This window comes from Periplaneta americana, chromosome 16 (assembly GCF_040183065.1).
Source record: "Periplaneta americana isolate PAMFEO1 chromosome 16, P.americana_PAMFEO1_priV1, whole genome shotgun sequence".
Lineage (NCBI taxonomy): Eukaryota > Metazoa > Arthropoda > Insecta > Blattodea > Blattidae > Periplaneta > Periplaneta americana.
Window position 1 is genome coordinate 109,372,731 of NC_091132.1, and position 21,084 is coordinate 109,393,814.

At 35.5% G+C, this 21,084-nt stretch overlaps 1 protein-coding gene across 3 annotated transcripts in view; it reads left to right on the top strand.

The window, feature by feature from the left end:
- LOC138691055 (inactive ubiquitin carboxyl-terminal hydrolase MINDY-4B) overlaps positions 1-21,084 on the top strand; it is a 102,944-nt gene that overhangs the window by 46,242 nt on the left and 35,618 nt on the right. For all 3 annotated transcript variants that reach the window (XM_069812718.1, XM_069812720.1, XM_069812719.1), the window contains 2 exons: positions 7,557-7,645; positions 11,874-12,091. In XM_069812718.1, the coding sequence (XP_069668819.1) occupies positions 7,557-7,645; positions 11,874-12,091 (307 nt within the window). The remainder of the gene's footprint in view (positions 1-7,556; positions 7,646-11,873; positions 12,092-21,084) is intronic.

A 21,084-nucleotide genomic window follows, 5' to 3' on the forward strand; every position in this document is an offset into this window, starting at 1 on the left:
TTCTGGACTTAATAGCCTGTCCATAAACCGTTGACATTGATCACTGCATCCATTCTTCTACTTACAGAATTAACAAGGCTTTGGATATAGACCTACTGTATCTATCTGACAATGCAACATCATGCCAAACATCTGCAATGAGATTCCACAATTCATCTGCAATCCTAGGACATCGACTCTGTAGTTGCACATTAACATTGCGTTGCACTTCCGTACACACATTTTCTATGGAATTTAAGTCAGGACTTCTTGGCACCCATGGAACCTCTCGACATCGTCCCTGTGAATGTTGAACCACCGCTGCACGGCGACGCATGTGTGTACCGAAGACAAGTCATGTTGGAATTTTATTTTGTCTTCGGCCTTAAACACACGAACACTAGGTAGCATCACATTTTCCAGTTTATTGGTGTACTGATGCTCATTCATATGCCCATGAATCCTCCATAGTGCACCGCCACCATAACCAGAAATCCGTACCACACCGACACGGACAAACGAACACTGCGTTGTCTCTGGACCACATATTCAGGGTCAAATCTCTTGGATTGTTTCGGTCGATATACGTGCACTGGCCTGCTATAGTTCATAAACACATCATCCAAAAAGATGACCTCTTTCCATGGATAGTTGTATGAATTCGACAAAATGTGACACGATCAATTCGATGGTCTTCAGTCAGAACTTCATTCACCACTGTTCTTCTCAGCACAACGTTGGCACTATTGAGCCTTTTACTAGCGTTCTGTTGGAAGCAGGAAATTCTCTGCCGGCCACAAATATTTTGGAAGTATAAAATGAAAGCGCCTCGAACGTTCTATTAACATAAGATCTTGTTGTGGTGTTGATGCCTTGGGTCTTCAACTACCAGGTTTACGAGTTATGTAACCTCGCTCTTGATACTGCGCCCACCACCTGGACGCTGTTCTAGTCGCAACTCTATAGCGTTCTCCAGCTCGAGCCGTGCTAAATCGGCCTTCCTCGAGCAGTGCAATTACTTTGGCTTTGACGTCCATATCTATGGAACTGAAATACTAATGATGATTTTCGTAGTGGTTGTGGCTATTTATAGACAAATTCTGTTAGTAGGGCTGGAAAGGGTCACGTGCCTAGGACTTAGAAAGAACACGAAATATACAGTAGTCTTAAACCATAAACATAATATGTCTGTAGAGTGAAGAGAGACGAACAGAGGGGATGAAAATAACATTAACAACATTCCTCATACCCGCAATGGCAAAACCAATGGCAAAACAACTTTCTGTATGTCGACTAAAACAACACAAACGTTGCAAATATACACATGGGCTCAGTGCCGGATTCAGGCCTAGGTAACTTAGACAGTTGCCTAGGGCGGCAATTTCCAGGGGGCGGCATTTTTTCTCTCTCTTTCTCTCCCTTTTTCATTTTTATTTTACAGTGAAATTTATTTTTAAAACACATGTTGGTAAATCTTTTCTGAAGTTTCTTCTTGAACACCTTGTGGAAGTCAGATAGTGTTTTGTTATCACATTGTCGCGGTCGTGGTAAGAGTGAAAGGAAAGTGTGCAGCTGCATAGTTATATTGTAATGCCGGTATCACATTATTATACTATGAAACTGCTTAAATTTAACTGCTTGTATGAACGAGAATGCAGTGTTGAAAATCAAATTGCATATTGTTGTTTATTAGCTATTTATCGCTATGAATAGTAATCACAACTCTCAGTTACATTCACAATATAATAGCCTATATCAGCGTTTCTCAAACTATGGTCCTTGGACCACCTGTGTCCCCGAGGTCTGCCCTTGTGGTTCTTCAAAAAGGACAGAAGATAAAATCAAATTCAAACGAATTGCGTATCACACTATCTGAAAATCTCAGAGCTTGGAAATGACACATGACAGTCACCTTTCACTTTTACTCCCAGTACTGACATTTTATGAAATTTATTACCCTACCTGTCTACCGAATTCCCACTCTACTCTCAGCAAAAAAGAGGGATTTAAAGCACTATGAACATGGTGTTTCTCGCCATCTTTTCCCTGCACATCAGTTGACGACATGTGGCTAAGTACATTGGAATATCTTCCAGATATATTCTCAAAACTAAACGAACTAAATCTCTCTCTATAAGGTAATTCTTTGACTGTGTGAGAAAAAAGTGTTCGGGAGGAAACTTGGTTTGTGGGTCAGATCCGTAAAACAGAGGCTTTTTCACTATTTCCAACCCTAGAGTCTTCTTTGATTGAAAATGATTTCGTTATTGGAAAGAAAATTATGCAATGACATACGTTCGCATCTCGAAACTCTGAGGTCACAATTTGAAACTTATTTTCCATGTAAATATGACGAATTTTCATGGGTTCGCGATCCCTTGATATTGAAAATAACAAACTTTCGTTGAGTGAAAGAGAACAGTTAATTGAACTCTCGAGACTTAAAATGAAATTCCAAGCAGAAAGTATGGTTAATTTCTGGACCTCAACACAAGTGAAAAGAGAATATATTGAACTGCACAGTGGTGCTTTACAGATTATAATTCAGTTTGCTTTTACGTATCTTTGTGAGAAAGGGTTTTCATCACTAACTCTAATAAAAACAAAGTACCGAAATCGACTCGATGTATGTGCGATCTCTGACTTAAGCTTACCAGCATGTATCAAAATATAGAACAACTGCGCAAGAATCGGCAGGCTTATCTATCTCATTAATGAGAATACCAACATTTATTTATTTATTTTAATTTAATTAAATTAATTAATTAATTAATTAATTTATTTTGTTTAGTTAATAAGTTAAAGATTGTCCAAACTCTAATACCTTGATTTATTAAAAATCTAAAATGATTTTTTTCTATTAACATTAACTTAATTAGTTAATACTAATATAAAGTTAAACGAAGTAAATTAATTTTAATTAATTAATTAGTTTTAAAATATACTGGTATTAAAATATGCTTTGCTTTCAAAGGGAACAAGAGTAAGGTGGTCCTCGGAACTGTTCTGACTTAAAGAAGTGGTCCCCACTTCAAAAAAGTTTAAGAAACACTGGCCTATATCATCAATACTATATAATCAGTTTCAGTATGTTCACTATATAATTCGATTTGAAAGGTTTATTCTGTAAAGAGATGGAGTTTATTTTTCAATTTATTTTATACTCCTGTCGAAGTAAGAAATCCTCGTAAAAATTATACACCAACAGAAACCATGCTTAACAAAACCACAGCCTGCCTTTCAAAAATAAATTTTGTTTCAACAATGAATAAGTTTGAGTATTATGTTTCTTTGCTTCGAGTCTGATATGCTTCGTCAGATCGACTTTGATAATACCATCATTGCCTTCTCTGTGAAGAAAGTCCGAAGAAAGTCTTTATAATTCACAAGTAAGATGCATGTATTTTGATTTCAGTAATTTACTGTTTTCTGAAGTCGACCTGGTTGGCGACTTGGTATAGCGCTGGCCTTCTATGCCCAAGGTTGCGGGTTCGATCCCGGGTCAGGTCGATGGCATTTAAGTGTGCTTAAATGCGACAGGCTCATGTTAGTAGATTTACTAGTATGTAAAAGAACTCCTGCGGGACAAAATTCCGGCACATCCGGCGACGCTGATATAACCTCTGCAGTTGCGAGCATCGTTAAATAAATCATAACATTTAACATTTTGTTTTCTGAATTGTAACATTTCATTTAAAAATAACTTTAACTGAACGTCACCTGTATAATAGCTGTCCATAAACTGTTCGTGGGATTTGGGGACGGCCAAATCTAGCACTGCCTAGGAGCGGCACTATACCTAACTCCGGCTCTGCATAACCTACAGAATACTGTAGAATGTAAATAAAACCATTCCGAAAGCCAATCTCTCTAAGGGACGAAGTGAAAAGCGTTAATGTATCCCATGAAGTTATTTCTATTCACTACATTATACACCAACAGAAATCATGTGCAAAACAAATCAAAATGGTGTTATAGAAGTAGTCCAATTGGAAAAACCACCAACACAATTATATCGAAAAGTCTCGCTCATTGTCAATTTAAGTCTTTCTTGATGAATGCAATAGCGAGTAAGGCAATCTGTCATATTATAGTAAAGTACGGTGACTAATTAGTCGTGGCAAATTATTGAATAGGTTCTTTGAACTGAGGGAGAAAACATCATCGTTCACGGAGGAAGAAGGAAAGTCTGTATCATAAGTGAAGAATGAAAAAATGGATTTGTGAACTTGCCTTCTTAATGGAATTATCTGAATGCTTTAAATTGTTTTCTACGTGGTAACAACAAGATTATTACACAGTTATATGACAGAGTGAAGGCGTTTAATATAAACCACCTTCAATTATGGAACGTTATCTTAACTAAAAGGATAAGTTACAGCACATTTTTCAATATTAACAACGATATAGGCATACTAGTTTCTTAAGACTTTGGATTTCGAAGAATATATTCACACATCATGACGATCTGCACCAGAAATTTGATTCGAGATTTAAAGACTAGGAAAATTTTCAATTTGATTTTCAATTAGTATTTGTAATTAGAACTTATTGATTTAATTTACGATAGTGAATTGAAGGATAAAAATCAAAACAAAAGAAGTTATCTGACTTTTCTATGAACTTTCCATGTCTTAGATTTCTCCGATTGTACAGACATCCTTTTTCGGATTCAAGTAGGCCATCTGTGCGAACAGTAATTTTTTTCCTATGATGAAGATAAACAAGCCATGTCATGGAAGCCAATTATCGGATCACAACTTAAAATGTGCTGTCACATTATGCACTATACAAACAATAGTTCCAATCGTTGAGAAATTGCTGAGGAAAAAGAGAATTAAACAAATCCCGAAAAATCAGTGCTAATGCCAGTGTTGAGTGGACTGAATGGAGTTAAATTTCTGCATTATTATTCCTAGGATTTTTATGTGTTTTGTTCAATATTTTCCTTAACAGAAGCAGTTTACACATTTACAGTAATTGTCATGCATTACCCGAATAATTAACATGAAATGTGTATTGCATTTCTAAAAGTAATTATAAATTTATTAACTTCTAACTTTGTTGAAAATAGGCTACAATGTTTTTTTTTTCGAATTGCTTAAGATAGTTTATTTAGTTATTTCTATTCAGCCCGTATCTTTTTTAATCAGAAAGCAACCATAAACCTATGCAGTAAATTCATATTTTGGTCCCGCCGCTGAACGTCTTACCTGCCCTGCTACGACTTTCCGCGGGCGAGCGGGCAAGGCTTGATGACGACACAGTGCTCTGAGTTGGGGACCACTGCTCTATACTGTGATAATCACAACAAAACCGGCATAAGTAACATTACGAGTTTTGCTGCACATCGGCCAGTTTTTTCTTCCGTGACTGTACCATAAAAGAAAAAGGGTCCTACTAAGCCTCTTGATCAGGCCTGCACAAGGTTTGCGCTCTCCGAGCCGGCTCACAGCTCATGAGCGGAATGCAGATATTAGCTGCGCTCTGTATAAGGGTGAACTGGAAGAAGGTGCGATCTCGTACAAAATATACACAAAAGGAAGTATTATTACGAGTGTTCATGAAATGAATTCCCGTTCAATGTTTGCAAAACTATCTTGGACTATTATTAATTAATAAAGAAATGTTTATTTTACAGAAATAATAGAAATTCTATAGCTACTTAAATGTACAATATCATTTTGTTATATTTTTATTTATCAGTAGATCAAAACGAGGTTTTATGCTGTTGGCAGCTGAAAGAAACAGTAGTCTACTGATCGTAATGAAACATCAGTTACAGATGTTCGATGTCTGCCTTTATTAAAGTTGATTATAGAAAAGAGATTTTCACAAATATAAATGTTGAGCCAAACATAGCATCATTTTCACAGCCAGCCTGTGTAGTCATGGATATTATTGCTGATGTTTAGTCTTGTAAAACTCAACCAGGCTAGTAGTATTATTCAAACGATCTTTAGGCCTTAGGTCACATTGAAGATCAATAAGTTCGAGCTGTAAATCGTTAAATGTTAAATGTTATGTTCCGTCTTTTAGATTCCTCCATACTGTACTGTAGCAGTAGGTAAGCAACGTGAAACAGTTACTGAGAATAGGCCTACACACTGCACTCCACTAGATAAATGAGTGGTCCTTTCCCTCTCCTCTACCTATAGCAAGTCTATGTCATTCTGACGTATCTTCCTCTCTGTTTCGGCGAGCGGTAAACGCGGCTCTCCCGCTCCTTGGAGCGCGCTGTTTGTGCAGGTATGGTTTGGTACGTTCTTGTCTAATCTCCCGAAGAGAGCTGCGGGCACAATGAGCTCTAAAGCGCGCGCTTGCACCTATGGGCACCAATTGACATGGCTGATTTAATGCATAGAACATTACTGGCCTAATTTATGCAACTATTTTAGCGGGTCCCTCGAACATAGAATGGGCTCTGAGGGATCCGCGATACCAAAAATTCGGGAATCACTGGCCTAGTCAATAAACATGAAATTAATTAAAACTCGCGAACCGTACCGATGGCGATTGTTTTTCGTAATCTCTCTTCTGCAGTGATCGTTGACTGCTTCTCGTTCCAAAACTTTGGAGCCATAGAATAAGATCTGAGCCCAAGTTATACTAGTAATGTATTCGAATTAGAGGAGCTTTTGGGAATACATCGAGGGCCGAAAAAATAGTCCAAAATCTGTAGTATAGAACTTCCCATTTGTGTCTGTGAAAGAATTATCTACATATCTCTGTAATTTTCCGAGTTATGGCTAAAAAAAGTGAACGAGGAGTGTACTAGACAGCACTGCTTCTTGGTAAGTTTGCCGCTCCTTCTCCGAAACTTGTAATTTTCAAATCATTTCGCTCATAACTCAAAAACTATTAAAGGTAATGAAATGGCATTAAATTTTGCATTGTTATTGTATATGTCATGATCTACAATGTGAATTAATATATTTGTCCTATTATTAAGAGAAAAATAAAAAAAAAATATTTTTGAGTGAAAATTTCCAGAAAAATAAAACAACTAAAAATTGCTACTTACACTGCAAATAATTTAATGATACTGATTCACACTGTTGCAAATCCTTCTGGAATTGGTCGGACAAAATACATTTGAAATATTTTTTAAATTGTGGAAGTAAGGAGGAAAGGGTAATTGATTGAAAAAAAGAATAGCCAAAATTTCGAGAATTTAAAATATGGCATTTTTTTGCTTAAATCCAAGTTCTGGTTGCTGTAAATAAAGATGTGAATAATAATCTCGTAAATTTGATACTTAATTGAGTAAGGGTGACTTGAGAAAGCTAAAAATTAAATTTACGTAGTTTTTATGTTTTAAACTGGATATTTCCTCCTCTAGGTGTGTGTATCAAGTTTGTGTGCTGTCTGAACCGGCGTCTCCAGTCACGCTGACCACGCGAGGAAGGAGTTCATCACTAGAGCATGTTGGTTCATAATTCTCAAATAACTTGTATAGAAGCAGAGAATCTTGGGGGCCCTAACTTTGAAAGAAAAGGATTATATTCTGCAGTTATTACAAAATTAATATTTATATTTTGATAATTTAAAAGTTTTTAACATTTCTACTGTTTCAGAGCGTGTTATTTACCCAAGGAGATCGCGTGCCATGTCACAACGAAACCCTGTGAGTGGAGGCACACCAATAACAGAGGAAATTGCTATTGTAAGTATCGGAACAAGAAACCTATTTTGAGAAGGACAACCATTTGTTACGAATTGCATAGAATTTATGAGAATTGTTAATGATATGGAACACCTATATAGGCTCCATGGCTTTTGATCGTTCGTCTCATTTCGAAGTACATTGTCCAAAGGAAAGAACTTGAATAATTTTTGAAGAAGAAATGAAAAAACGTATCCCATTAGAAGACATAAGTAGTGTAAACAGCCTATTGCTAAGCTAAGAATCACGAAACAGAACCTCTTAAACCACATAGCTGGATTTAGAGATGAACAAAACTAACTGCCGCTCTCGCTCGCTGTGTTCGCTGCATTTGTCTCGTCTCGTCTCGTCTCGTCTCGTCATTCTCAAAATAGCATTTGGTCGGCGTGGAAATATTTCGTAACTTTGAATAACATACATAATTGAAATAAATACAGTAGAGCATCTCGTTTAGGCACAGTGAAAACGTAAACAAAGTGCAGGTAACGTGTGGGTGAGAATAAGCCGTAAGATAAACGCGAGGCATGCACAAGGTTTTAGTTACAACATTTATGGTGGAGTATTAATTGAAATTATATTTTCCGAAAACATACACAAAAGAACACAAATTGCATAACTTTATCATATATACATTTTAACAAACAAGCAACTGTAACGTTGAAATAATTCATATAACTTATCAACTTTTCCTACTTATATGATGTTGCTTTCTAGCAGAATTTTTTTTACGGTCATGAATTTCATTCTCTGTATGACTAACATAACATCATCGTCTTCTGTGGCCGAATTAACAAAACTACAGTATATTGGTCTGAAGTGACAATAATATTTCCTAAACATAATTTTCTCTTCTTAAAGTTCAATTTATTCAAGTATACCTTGAGAAGGGATAATTATGTTTAGGAAATAGTGTTGTCACTTCAGACCAATATAACTTACTGTAATTTTGTTAATTAGACCAAAGAAGACGGTGATATTATGTTAGTCATACAGAAACTGAATTCATGACCGTAAAAAGTGCTGCTTGAAAGCAACATCATATAAACTAAGTAGCAAAATTTGATTAGTTATATTGAATTATTTCAACGTTACAATTGCTTGTGTGTTAAAATGTGTATATGATAACGTTATGCAATTTGTGTTCTTTTGTTTTTTTGTGTTCTTGGAAAATATAATTTAAATTATTGCTCCGCCATAAATGTTGTAACTAAAACCTTGTGCATCCCTCGCGTTTATCGTACGGTTTCCCACACGTCACCTGCACTTTGTTTACGTTTTCACTGTGCCTAAACGAGACGCTCTACTGTAACATTATAAATGTTTAAATGAGACAAAAAGACAAAACAGAACAGTATCTTAGTTATCAAAATGTTCTGGTTCTATTATTTGATATTACCTATGGTTATATAAATAAAAAAAAAACAATTCTCAAATAAATTTTCATTTCTAAGAAACATAAAACATGACAATAATATCTTTTTACTTTAGATTGCACACTTGATCTTAAACATATGAAAAGAAAATTCCTAGCCTTTTAATAAGGGCCTAGTAATTAAATAAAGACTGGGGAACGGATTATTATACACTGAAAGGTAGAGATGATATTTCAAATAGGCTACTTGATTGTTTATACAGGGACATCATTTTATTTTTACTAACATTTTTAATATTAACCTGGCTATACCTTTGGATTAATGATTGAGACCCGGAAACACCGTTTGCTACCTCCTTCCACGACTGGAGTTCGATGATACTGGCGTAAAATACAAACAAATCACTTTACTAGGTACAGGAGGGAAGAAAAGTAGTTCATCCATTTACGTAAACTAGGAAATATCACGACTTTGAGTGTGATAATTTTCATTAGGTTTTGTTTAATCGAAATACAGTACAGTATTAACAATAAGTGTTTTTACTCACGAACTGAGTTATCCATGCGAACGTATTCATTATGCAGTGTATATTATACTGTCTACAGCACATTAGCATACGATATAGAGAATGAAGTTAAAATGAAAAATAATCATAATATGCATATTTAAACACATTTTTGAAAATGGTGGCCGTTCATTTCGATACAGGCTTCAATTCTTTTGTGGCTATTATCGCACTATAGACTATTGCATCTAATTCCAATTACAAGTTTCGTCATTCATACTTAGTAACTCATGTTGAAATAATTCTGTACCTTCTCTATAAAAGAGTACCTAACGTACTGTAAATTCAGTCTTCACTTCTGCCCGACCCGCACAGATAAAATTACTCAGACATGCTATCTACTGTTCGTTCAAGTGGTTATGTCGTAGGATTGTAGAAAGGGAGAAATCACGTGATAGTTAATTACTTAACGAGGCCATTTTATTTAAGTTACCGGTATTTTAAACAGTTGCATAATATTACGTAGACGTCCAATTAATTCCTAACAGAAATTAATGTTTTCAGAAAAGAGCTAAGAAAGCCCAGCCACTAGTCTTTACAGTGAAGCGAGCAGAAGCAGGGGCGGGGGGGAATCGGGATGCGACGTAGGCAAACGGACGACAGTACCTGTGCGAAAATATGATTGAATATTGGAAGTTTTCGTCACTGGAAAACGCGAACATATTTCTGAAAAACGTACTATAATCACTAACTCAGTAGTGCGGCCTTGGTTCTGTGTGGAGAACAGTTGGAACTTCGCTAGTAGAAGGGGTGGGAGTGAAGTACATTAAAAAATTCAGGTACAATAAAAGTTGAAGTAAAAATAAAATGATGTCCCTGTACATATATAACAGTTTTCAAAGTAGATGAAAGTTCAATCAGGTATAAACAACTGTGGCGATTGTAGGGTACTTGGCTTCGGGAGTTCGAGAGATGATCAATATCGAGTCTCGGAAGACTCTGAAGTCTTTACGTCAAGGACGGGACATAACACAACATTGTCGTGCGAGTTTTCGACTTTGCTGGCGCTGTTAGTCTTACTTTCTCGATCGTTGTTCGTCTCTAGCTGGGTTGCTCCGTAGTCTTCGGTAAGAAGATAGCGAAATCACCTCGTAGTCATCGCTACTTGAACTAGAGTCCTGCAAAACCGGTTGTGAATAATTTAAATTGTAAAACCATACTGAGCGCCTGGCGTGTAGGCAGTATGCACAACTCTTCCATCATGCGGACTGCCTTATTATTCGGTTTACTGAAGGCTCGATTTGTTTCGCTCTCTTTGTGGCAGGACGGCTGCGGCTTTTGGATATAAAAGGCAGATCACGTCATTGAGCCCTCCAGATATTACAACTACCTATCTTCAATAGCAACAACTTACAGCGTAAAACTACATCCATCAGGAACCTGAAAGTAAAATTTTTTTGTTAAAAATTATATTCTTTCTTAAAACTGACATTCTGTCTTCTTAGAAATGACTTCTTAATTAAATCATAATGCGTACTTACAGTAGTTAAAAGCATTATATATGAATAACAAATTATTTTTAGTTATACATTTTCATTTTACTAATAAATTTGTACAGTATAAAGGTTATACAGGACTTATAACGTAACTAATAAATAGTGTATATGCTATTCTATATATAAGAGGTATACAATTACACATAATAATCGTTCAGGTATGCTATGGCGAATCCTCGGCCTCCTCTCGCCAATACCATCTCGCTATCATCAATTCCATAGACGCTAAATAACCTAGTATTTGATACAGCGTCGTTAAATAACCAAGTAATAAATAGGATATTGGTAAATAAGCTTTACTATAGACCAGACCTGCAGAACTCGCAAGTAGGGGAACTATGACGTCAGCCTCAATCCACTTCTATTGGAGATGATCGACTTCCGCCCCGAGAATGAATGTTGATGCAGCCGAGCGTAACTAGAGCGCCGTGACCGCACAGGTAGAAAAGGTGGGTGGGGTAAGAAAGGGGAGGAAAGCAGTCGCTCTCAGGAGCTACAGTTCTGCAGGCCTGCTATAGACCTATATAGTAAGAGTAAAGAGAAATAATGGGCGATCGAATTCAAGATGGTCATGGCAAATGTTTTGAGGCCGGAACAGGAAATAATGCCTAGTTGTTGTTGTTGTTGTAGTAGTAGTAGTAGTAGTAGTAGTAGTAGTAGTAGTAGTAGTAGTAGTAGTAGTAGTAGTAGAAGTAGAAGAAGAAAATATTCCGCCTGATAAACAGATCGATACCTCTAAACTGTAACCTATTTTCAAGGATTTGTCTAGTTTCATGAGGACTCTCACGTTGCAGGAGTTGCGGCACATCGTGTTCGGATGCTCCGTGTCCGCCCCGAAGCACGAGTGGCTGCGCACAGGCCTGGTTTACCGCGAATCAGACCAGGAACTGGGCTACGGACTCAAATCACCACGCAACGGCACCCGCGGTCTGCTGTCTGTGGTGCAGGCGCAAATCATCAAACATCTGCTGTTCGAGAAGCGGGGAAAGGACCAGCATCCCCGTCCAGACATGTGAGTCTTTCACCAAGACACTAACCTTCAATTGTTCAATGTTTTCGACAAAAGTACTAACGACTCGCGCTAAACGAAATACAGAGAAGGAAATGAATGAATGGAAGAAAAAGAAAAAGAAAAAGAAAGAAAGAAGGGGAAAGTAGAAAAGGAATAAGGAATTAGTGCATTGATAGGTAGTTAATTGATAAATACGTGAATGAATGGATTAATGAGCGGAATAGTGTAGGAATATATTAAGTGAATGAACTTATAAATTGCTGACTGGACTTTGCGTGGTTGGATGGACGAATATATAGAAGATTGGATAAGTAAATGGATAGGTGAGCGAATGGATAAGTGATTGAATACATGAATAGGTGAATATGCAGATGATACGTACCTATTAATAATTGATTCATGTGTGACATAAGGCATAAATTAATAAATGATTCATGAGTACGTAATTGCATGTAGAATGATTGAATGAATGTTATTTGGTAACTAAGTGAAGTGATTAGTTGGTGATTGTGTTGTTGTTGTTGTTATCTAATGCCGGGCTTTGGCAACGAAGCCATTAGCGTTCTTGCTCTCCAATATTTCTCTGTGGTGGATCCATCAGGTAGAACTTCACAGGTTACGAGATGATCTTCAGTCATCTTAATACAGTATCAGAAGACCGAAACGTAGTAATTGCTGGGGATCTAAACCTCCCGAAAATTAACTGGAACGGGATTTCAGGTACAAATTCAGATGCACAAACCCTTGTTAATGAATTGATCTGGCGCAAAGATTTCACGCAGGTAGTAAATGGTCCGACGCGTGACAATGCCCTCTTAGATGTTTACCTAGTAAGACCTGTCTCTCTCTTTGTCAACTCTGAGTCTTCATAAAATAAGTGATCACAATAGCGTCTTATTAGAAATCTTCTGGGAAAACACAGTAAATCTGAGGTCAAGTCCACTGTCTGTCTGGAATTTTAACAAAACCGATGTCCATGAATTACAAACGTTTCTACGACAAAAGCATGATGACTTTCTAAGGACTGAAGGAAATATGGAAAATGTGTGGCATAAATTTAAGAGTATAACTTTCGAGGCATTAGTAAAATGTGTACCTTCTAAAATAATTAAGAAAAATCCGGACCCAGAATATTACACTAATTATATTCGCTACTTAAAGAAAAAGACAAGGCGCGCATTTAGCAAGCGTAAAAGAAAGCCGTGAGCATTGGGAAAAATATGTCGAATTAATTAAGAAACTTGAGTGTGAAAAAAGGTTAGCTCAGGAAAATTTTCTAAAAACTATTTTAAAAGAAGATGAAAGTAACAATTGGAGACAGTTTTATAATTATGTACGCAGGAGAAAAGGAAAAAATGAAGGAGTAGTGCTTCTACGAAATCAGAACGGAGAAAGTATAACTGATTACAAAGAAAGGGCCGACTTATTAAATTCCTATTTCATTTCGGTTTAAAATAATAATAATAATAATAATAATAATAATAATAATAATAATAATAATAATAATAATAATAATAATCCCGCTGATAGGAGTGGTTGTGTCACAGACCGTGAATGTGAACCAAATTCGACTTTCAAAATAACTTCCAAAGGGGTTAGAGAGAGAATAACGAAATTAAAAAATCGGAAGTCTCGAGGACCAGATAGTATTGCTACAGAGATTCTTAAATTAGGTTCCGAGGCCATAATTCCATACTTGATGCGTATATTTCATGTTTCCATAAACAATGCAGCTATTCCATGTGACTGGAAATCAGCTATAGTGGTACCCAGACATAAAGGTGGAAATAAATTAGATGTCGGAAACTACAGACCGATTAGCCTTACATCTGTCATATGTAAAGTCATGGAGCATTTGATATCGGATTATATTCGTCATGTACTAAATGCGAAAGACTGGTTTTACAACCGCCAGCATGGTTTTAGGGAAGGCTTCTCATGTGATAGTCAAATTACGTCGCTGGTTCAGGATCTAGCTGAAGAGATAGATAGAGGCGGAAGAATCGATGCAGTTGTGATTGATTTTTCGAAAGCCTTTGATTTGGTGCCACATGATATATTAATAGATAAGTTAAGTAGGCTAGGAATAGATAAAAGAGTGGTGCTATGGACCCAAGAATTCTTAAAAGGTAGAACCCAGAGAGTTAGAGTAGGTCATGAAATATCGGAAATTGGAAATATAAGTTCAGGGTGCCACAGGGCAGCGCTCTGGGTCCATTACTCTTTATAATATACGTAAATGACCTATGCCAGAATATTACATCAAATGTGAGGCTATTTGCAGACGACTGCATTATCTATAGAAAGATTAGAAATAATTCAGATGTAGATGCTATTCAAACAGACTTGAATAAAATTTATAACTGGGCGTTAAAGCATAGGATGAAAATAAATGGTTCTAAAAGTAAATCTATAACATTTTGTAAAACCCGAGAGGAAACTAGTCTTAATTACGAATTCAGTGGTGTTGTAATTCCGCAAGAACAATGTTGTAAATACCTAGGAGTGTATTTAAACTCCAAACTTTCTTGGGGAGAGCATGTTGATAATGTTACGGGTAAAGCATGGAGGGCACTTCACTTTATTATGAGAATCTTGAGAAAGGCTAGCCCCAAATTGAGGGAAATAGCATACCTAACGTTAGTGCGACCGTTAATGGAATACGGAACTACATGTTGGGATCCCTATAGAATATATCAGATAAATTCCTTAGAAAGAATCCAGTATAGGGCAGCTAAATTTGTTTAAGGTAAAAGAGAAGATGGAAACGATACGATAAAAGAACTTAAATGGGAAACTTTGGAAAACAGACGTAGGAAAACTAGAATAACATCATTGTATAGAGCACATCTAGGTCAGAAAGCATGGGTAGACATAACGGCTCGGTTAGAAAAGCCAACGTACTATGGTAGGAACGATCATGATTTTAAAATCAAATGTAGGAAACAGAAAACGAATGTAGGTAAATTCTCATTTTTAAATATAACTATAAATGATTGGAATGACCTACCTGCAGCGGTGTTTGAGGGCTGCCCTTAAGGAGATTCAAGAATAATTTAAAATGTTGTGTATAAAGTGCAAATTAAAATTAAGGTGACATTCAACATTTAATTTTTTAAGGTGACATGTATTTATCTAGCCTGACGAGTTTACTTCCTTGGTTTGAGTTGTAAATTATTTAAAAATAGCGTGTAAGAGAGCCTTAGACTAGAAATGTTTAGTTTAAATGTAGTTCTGTTTATAAGTATGCATAAGGATGTAATTATTTGACTTATTTGAACTGTTGTATCAGTGAAGCGAGGTGAGTCAGTGAAGTTATGGTTTTACAGTGCAGTGAACAGTTCCGATCAGTGATAATTTATAGCGTCAATGAAATGTGTTCTATAGTGTCAGTGAAATGTGTTACAGAGTGTCAGTGAAGTGTGTGCTAAAGTGTCAGTGAAATGCGTCATAGTGCCACTACAGGGAATGAGATGAGAGTAAAGTGAAATACTATTGAAACTTATGTAGGACCTATACATAATTATGTAGGTTGTATTGTAAAATTAGGTATTTTATTTATGTTTTATTATTATTGTGTCAAATTGTATTGTGTATTCTGATTGTATTGTGTATAAAATTGTATATGTGTTGTAAAATTGTGTTGTGTATTGTAAATTTTATTGTGTATTGCTTATCATTTTATTGTGTATTGTTAATATTGTATATACCACTGCCACCGGGTGCTTGCCCACTTGCAGTGTAAATACATACATACATACATACATACATACATACATACATACATACATACATACATACATACATACATTTCTTCTTCTTTGTTGCATAGAGGGCAATTTGGATTTGTGTAAATTCCTATTTTATTCAAGTGTTTGGCCAAATAATCGTGTTCTGTAAGCAGTCTGAATTTTGCTACTGCAGATTTACGTGGGATTTCTGGAATAATTTCTGTTTTTTTTTTATTAAAATGCTCCATTTTTTATCTTTGGCTTTGGTACATAGTGCTTGGTTTTGCTTGATTTTATATTTATTTTTAATTAGTCTTTTGATGGATGTAAAAGGTAGGCTTGTATTTGTATTCTGAATTAAATTGGATCCTTTTTTGGCAAGAAAGTCAGCAGTTTCATTTCCAGCAATTCCGCAATGTGCAGGTATCCATTGCAATTGAATTCTTTTCTGTAGTTTTTGAAGTTGTTGGATCATTTTGTGACATTCTTTAATTTGGATTGACATCATTTTATATGAATTTATTGCATATAATGCTGCTTTAGAATCAGAGAGAATGACAGCATTTTGAAATTTATCTATTCTGTATAGTAGGTGTTGGAGTGAGATATGAATAGCCATTATTTCCGCATCAAAATTTGTTGTATGATGTCCTGCTGGTTGATAAAATGAGAATAACGCACACGTAATTCCTGATCCTGAGTTGTTATCGATAGTAGACCCATCTGTCTAGATATGTAACCATTCTTCTGGTGGGTATCTATTGTTCACAGCTTCTAATGCCAGCGCTTTTAGTACAGGTTTGGAAGTTTCAGATTTTGTAACTGGTTCTTCTAAATCTAGTTGAATGTTAATTGGTTCGAAGGTTAGAGCGTTTTCTCTGCTTAAAATGTTTTCTTTAGTTTTAGGGAGATTCAATTCTGTTTTTATTTCCGTGACTTTGGACAGGAAACTTGTTTGTGTTTTCAACTTGGTTGGTTGTAACAGTCATTTTTCCCAGTCTTTTTGGTGATTGTTGAATGTATAAATAATTGAACCGATAAATAAGTCCATAAGCAGATGAATTTATTAATTGATGAGTGGGTGAACGAATGGATGAAGAATAATATGAACGGATGACTATATATATATATATATATATATATATATATATATATATATATATGAATTAAGGGTTGCGTGATTGAGTGAAAGATATAATATGAAAGGCTGAATGAATTAATTGGAGGAGTATTCAATGAATAGATAATGATTGGATGAATGATAGAATGAGTGAATAAATTGTGCAAAATGGATCGATGAGTAAATGAATAGCTAATTATATGAATGAAGGAACGAATAAAAGAGTGAATGAATGAATACATACATGAATATAGGCAAATGGACAAATGAATGAATGAATGAGTATATGTGAATGGTTGCATAAATTTGTAGGTGAATTAATAAATGATTGAATGAATGAAAAAGGAGTGAATGAGTGAATAAATGAGTGAATTAATGGATAAGTGAGTGAATGAATGAATAAGTGATTGAATGAACGGATACATGGGAAGTGAATGGATTTATGGGTGAATAAGCGGACAAATGAAGGAAATGAGTGAATAAGTTCGTGAATTAATAAGTCATTGAATAAATAAAATATAGAATGATCGATGGATGCATGCATAAATGAATGAATGAAAGAAATAAGGAATAAAAATAAAACAATTAAGAAGTACAACGGTGGATAGAAGTGGCCATGAGCAAACTGCGGCCCTGGGTACCGAAAGGCATTAAGTTACGAACGCAGGACCACTGTGTGGTGTAGATCGAGGGGAATGGAAGTTATCCTTGCCTCAGTCACAGTAGGACACAAAAGAAATGTTCACGTTAGAAATATAATATATACAGTGCATTTCTAGCACAAAACATAATTGCCTAACATTGCATGTTTCAGTTTGCATTACACTGTACAAGTTTTAACAATATAAAATAATCATTTGTATGTGAGCAGAAAAGAAAAAGATATACAGTACTTACAAAAAATAAATTTCTTCACAATTCAACGCACCGAATTACAAGGTACATTCGCAACGTAACAAAAGTAAAGTATCTCCTACTTTCACTCAAAATAACTTTTGTTCGAGATCGTCCGTATTTGCTTGCTGTCCGCACAATACCAATACGCGGCAAGTGTGAAATACCACATTCAGTATTCCCAACGTAACATACATAATAATTTCCCTCTTCTTACCGCTTAAGCGCCATATTAATTTTACTGCTTTAGGCTTTTAACATATTATTTTTAGAAACGTTTAACATAGTAATAATTATAAATTGGAAACTTACCACTGCAATTTCACCTAAATTGCACTGTTAATTATTGTTTTTAAATATTTTCAAAAATTAAGTAAACTCTACAACTCCACTAAAGTTACTGCATTCCTGATGCAAGTAACATTAAGGAAACCGTGAAAAAATCAACAAGATTCCAGATGCTGATGTTATTACTACAATATGTTATATAAATAATATTGTTAAAATATTAAAATGAAAAATAAATCATTACATAACCTTAACGTTTGTTTTAAGTTCGCATTTATAGACTGGGGGAAAAAAAGACAGACATATATCACGGCCTGCTGGAATATAGTAAACACAGAAAACATTTTATAGCAACAGTGTTGAAGATAGATATTTTAGTTTTTAAAAGTTGCCGTCATTGAACAGAAACCAAGATGGAGATTTCATTGCAACTAATTAGAAATTCCTCTTTCAGGTATGTAATAAACGATCTTCGCACAAAATAATGTACGATACACGAGCGGTATGTTTGTTTTCATGTTCTCGGAAATTAAAAGAGCTCAACTACGTTTCGCTTTTTCAATCTTTTCCTCGAACATGAAAACATCAACATACCGCTCTTGTAACGCATATTACTATTTTCAAGAAACGCTTTGAAATATTGTTAAAATGAATGTTGACATGTACCAACATTATACACAAATCTCGATGAAATTCTTTTTGGTGTTCTATGTCTGATTTTGATGTTGAAGGTCAGTTATGACAGTATAGTCAAATATTTTCCATGTACCTTTTGCTGTTACACTGCTTTTGAAAGAAACGAGTTCTATCTATCCTTATACTTTTTAACATTTGCAGAATTCATTGGTTTTTCCCCTTAATAAGAGAATATTCCTTTCCGAACTTTTCTACAAGATCGATCTGAAGGGAACGCTTTGTTTTCTGAATTTCCGACATGTCACTTGATAGTGTGAATTATAAAACAGCAAAATTAAGACTAACACAAATATGCATGTATAAATAATCAAATAAATAAATGAGAAGAAATAAAATATACTTGTTTACTCACAGAATCAGCTCAAGTACAGTAGAGAAGGCAAGACCTGTCGTCTGACCTTATCATGTGCCGCGGCTGTATCACCAAAGGGTATGCAGTGGGAGGAAAGGTTTTAGTATGAGATGAACTTCTGTGTCGGTAGATTCGTATGATATTAACGATCGTGAAATAAACTCTTTCATTTTTTCCCTTCTCGCAATGCACGCATGCCAGGTCTCGCCTCCTCATCTATACGTGTGGCAGCCGTGGCGAAAATGTGACTCGCGAGCACATTGTGGCTCGCAATGATAGCTATGCATTTCTCTTGCTTCCTACCTCCCACAACCCCCACCCTCTCACTCACTGGAGTCAAACTCCGTTCCATTTGTACTTGTCTCTGACCTGCGAGTAGCGTATTGTCGCAATGTCTCTCTCGAAACCACGTACCTCTACAAAAACGAAAGTTCCAAGTAGGACGGGAGGACGCATTTTTTTGCTGACAATATGTTGAAAATATTAAATGTATGACTTGTTCACAAGTATTACGAGGAAAACGGTTGTATAACATAAAACGGCATTATAGTACGTGAAACATTAAAAGGTTAAATATTATTATTATTATTATTATTATTATTATTATTATTATTATTACTATTATTATTACTATTATTATTATTAATATTATTACTATTATTATTACTATTATTATTATTATTATTATTACTACTACTATTATTATTATTACTATTATTATTATTATTACTATTATTATTATCATCATCATCATCATCATCATCATCATCATCTCTGTACGTCGATCCTTTTTTAGCAGATGTACGAATAATACGGTCATATCTTCAATTTAAAGTCACAGATTTACAATGTGATGTTAAATGAAAATTAGATGTAAGAACTTGACAAATGTTCAACTTTTAAAAACTTTTACAAAAAACAAATATACGAAGCTTCTTTCTTTCGCTTTCTCTGTTGAAGCAATGTTCGCTACAACTTACGTTTGTGAAAAATTATTTTCAACAATGAAAATAGTAAAAACCAAATTTAGATCACGACTGACAGACAAATACCTTCGTGATCAACTAGACTGGCAGTAAGTGACACAATTCCTGATTTTGAAACTCTGTCGCAGTTAATTTTAGGTTGTGATAATGTGTCCTATGTTTTCTTATTCATTTCTTTCTTCGTTACACGTACTAAACATTAGTTTGTAACCTTACTTACTTACTGGCTTTTAAGGAACCCGGAGGTTCATTGCCGCCCTCACATAAGCCCGCCATTGGTCCCTACCCTGAGCAAAATTAATCCATCCTCTATCATCATATCCCACCTCCCTCAAATCCATGTTAATATTATATTCCCTACGCCTCGGCCTCCCTAAAGGTCTTTTTCCTTCCGGCCTTCCAACTAACACTCTATATGCATTTCTGGATTCGCCCATACGTGCTACATCCCCTGCCCATCTCAAACGTCTGGATTTAATGTTCCTAATTATGTCAGGTGAAGAATACAATGCGTGCAGTTCTGTGTTGTGTAACTTTCTCCATTCTCCTGTAACTTCATCCCTCCTAGCCCCAAATATTTACCTAAGCACCTTATTCTCAAACACCCTTAACCTATGTTCCTCTCTCAAAGTGAGAGTCCAAGTTTCACAATCATACACAACAACCGGTAATATAACTGTTTTATAAATTCTAACTTTCAGATTGTTCAACAGCAGACTGGATGATAAAAGTTTCTCAACCGAATAATAACAGGCATTTCCCATATTTATTCTGTGTTTAATTTCCTCCCGAATATCATTTATATTTGTTACTGTTGCTCCCAGATATTTGAACTTCTCCACCTCTTCAAAAGATAAATTTCCAATTTTTATATTTCCATTTCGTACAATATTCCCATCACGAGACATAATCATATACTTTGTCTT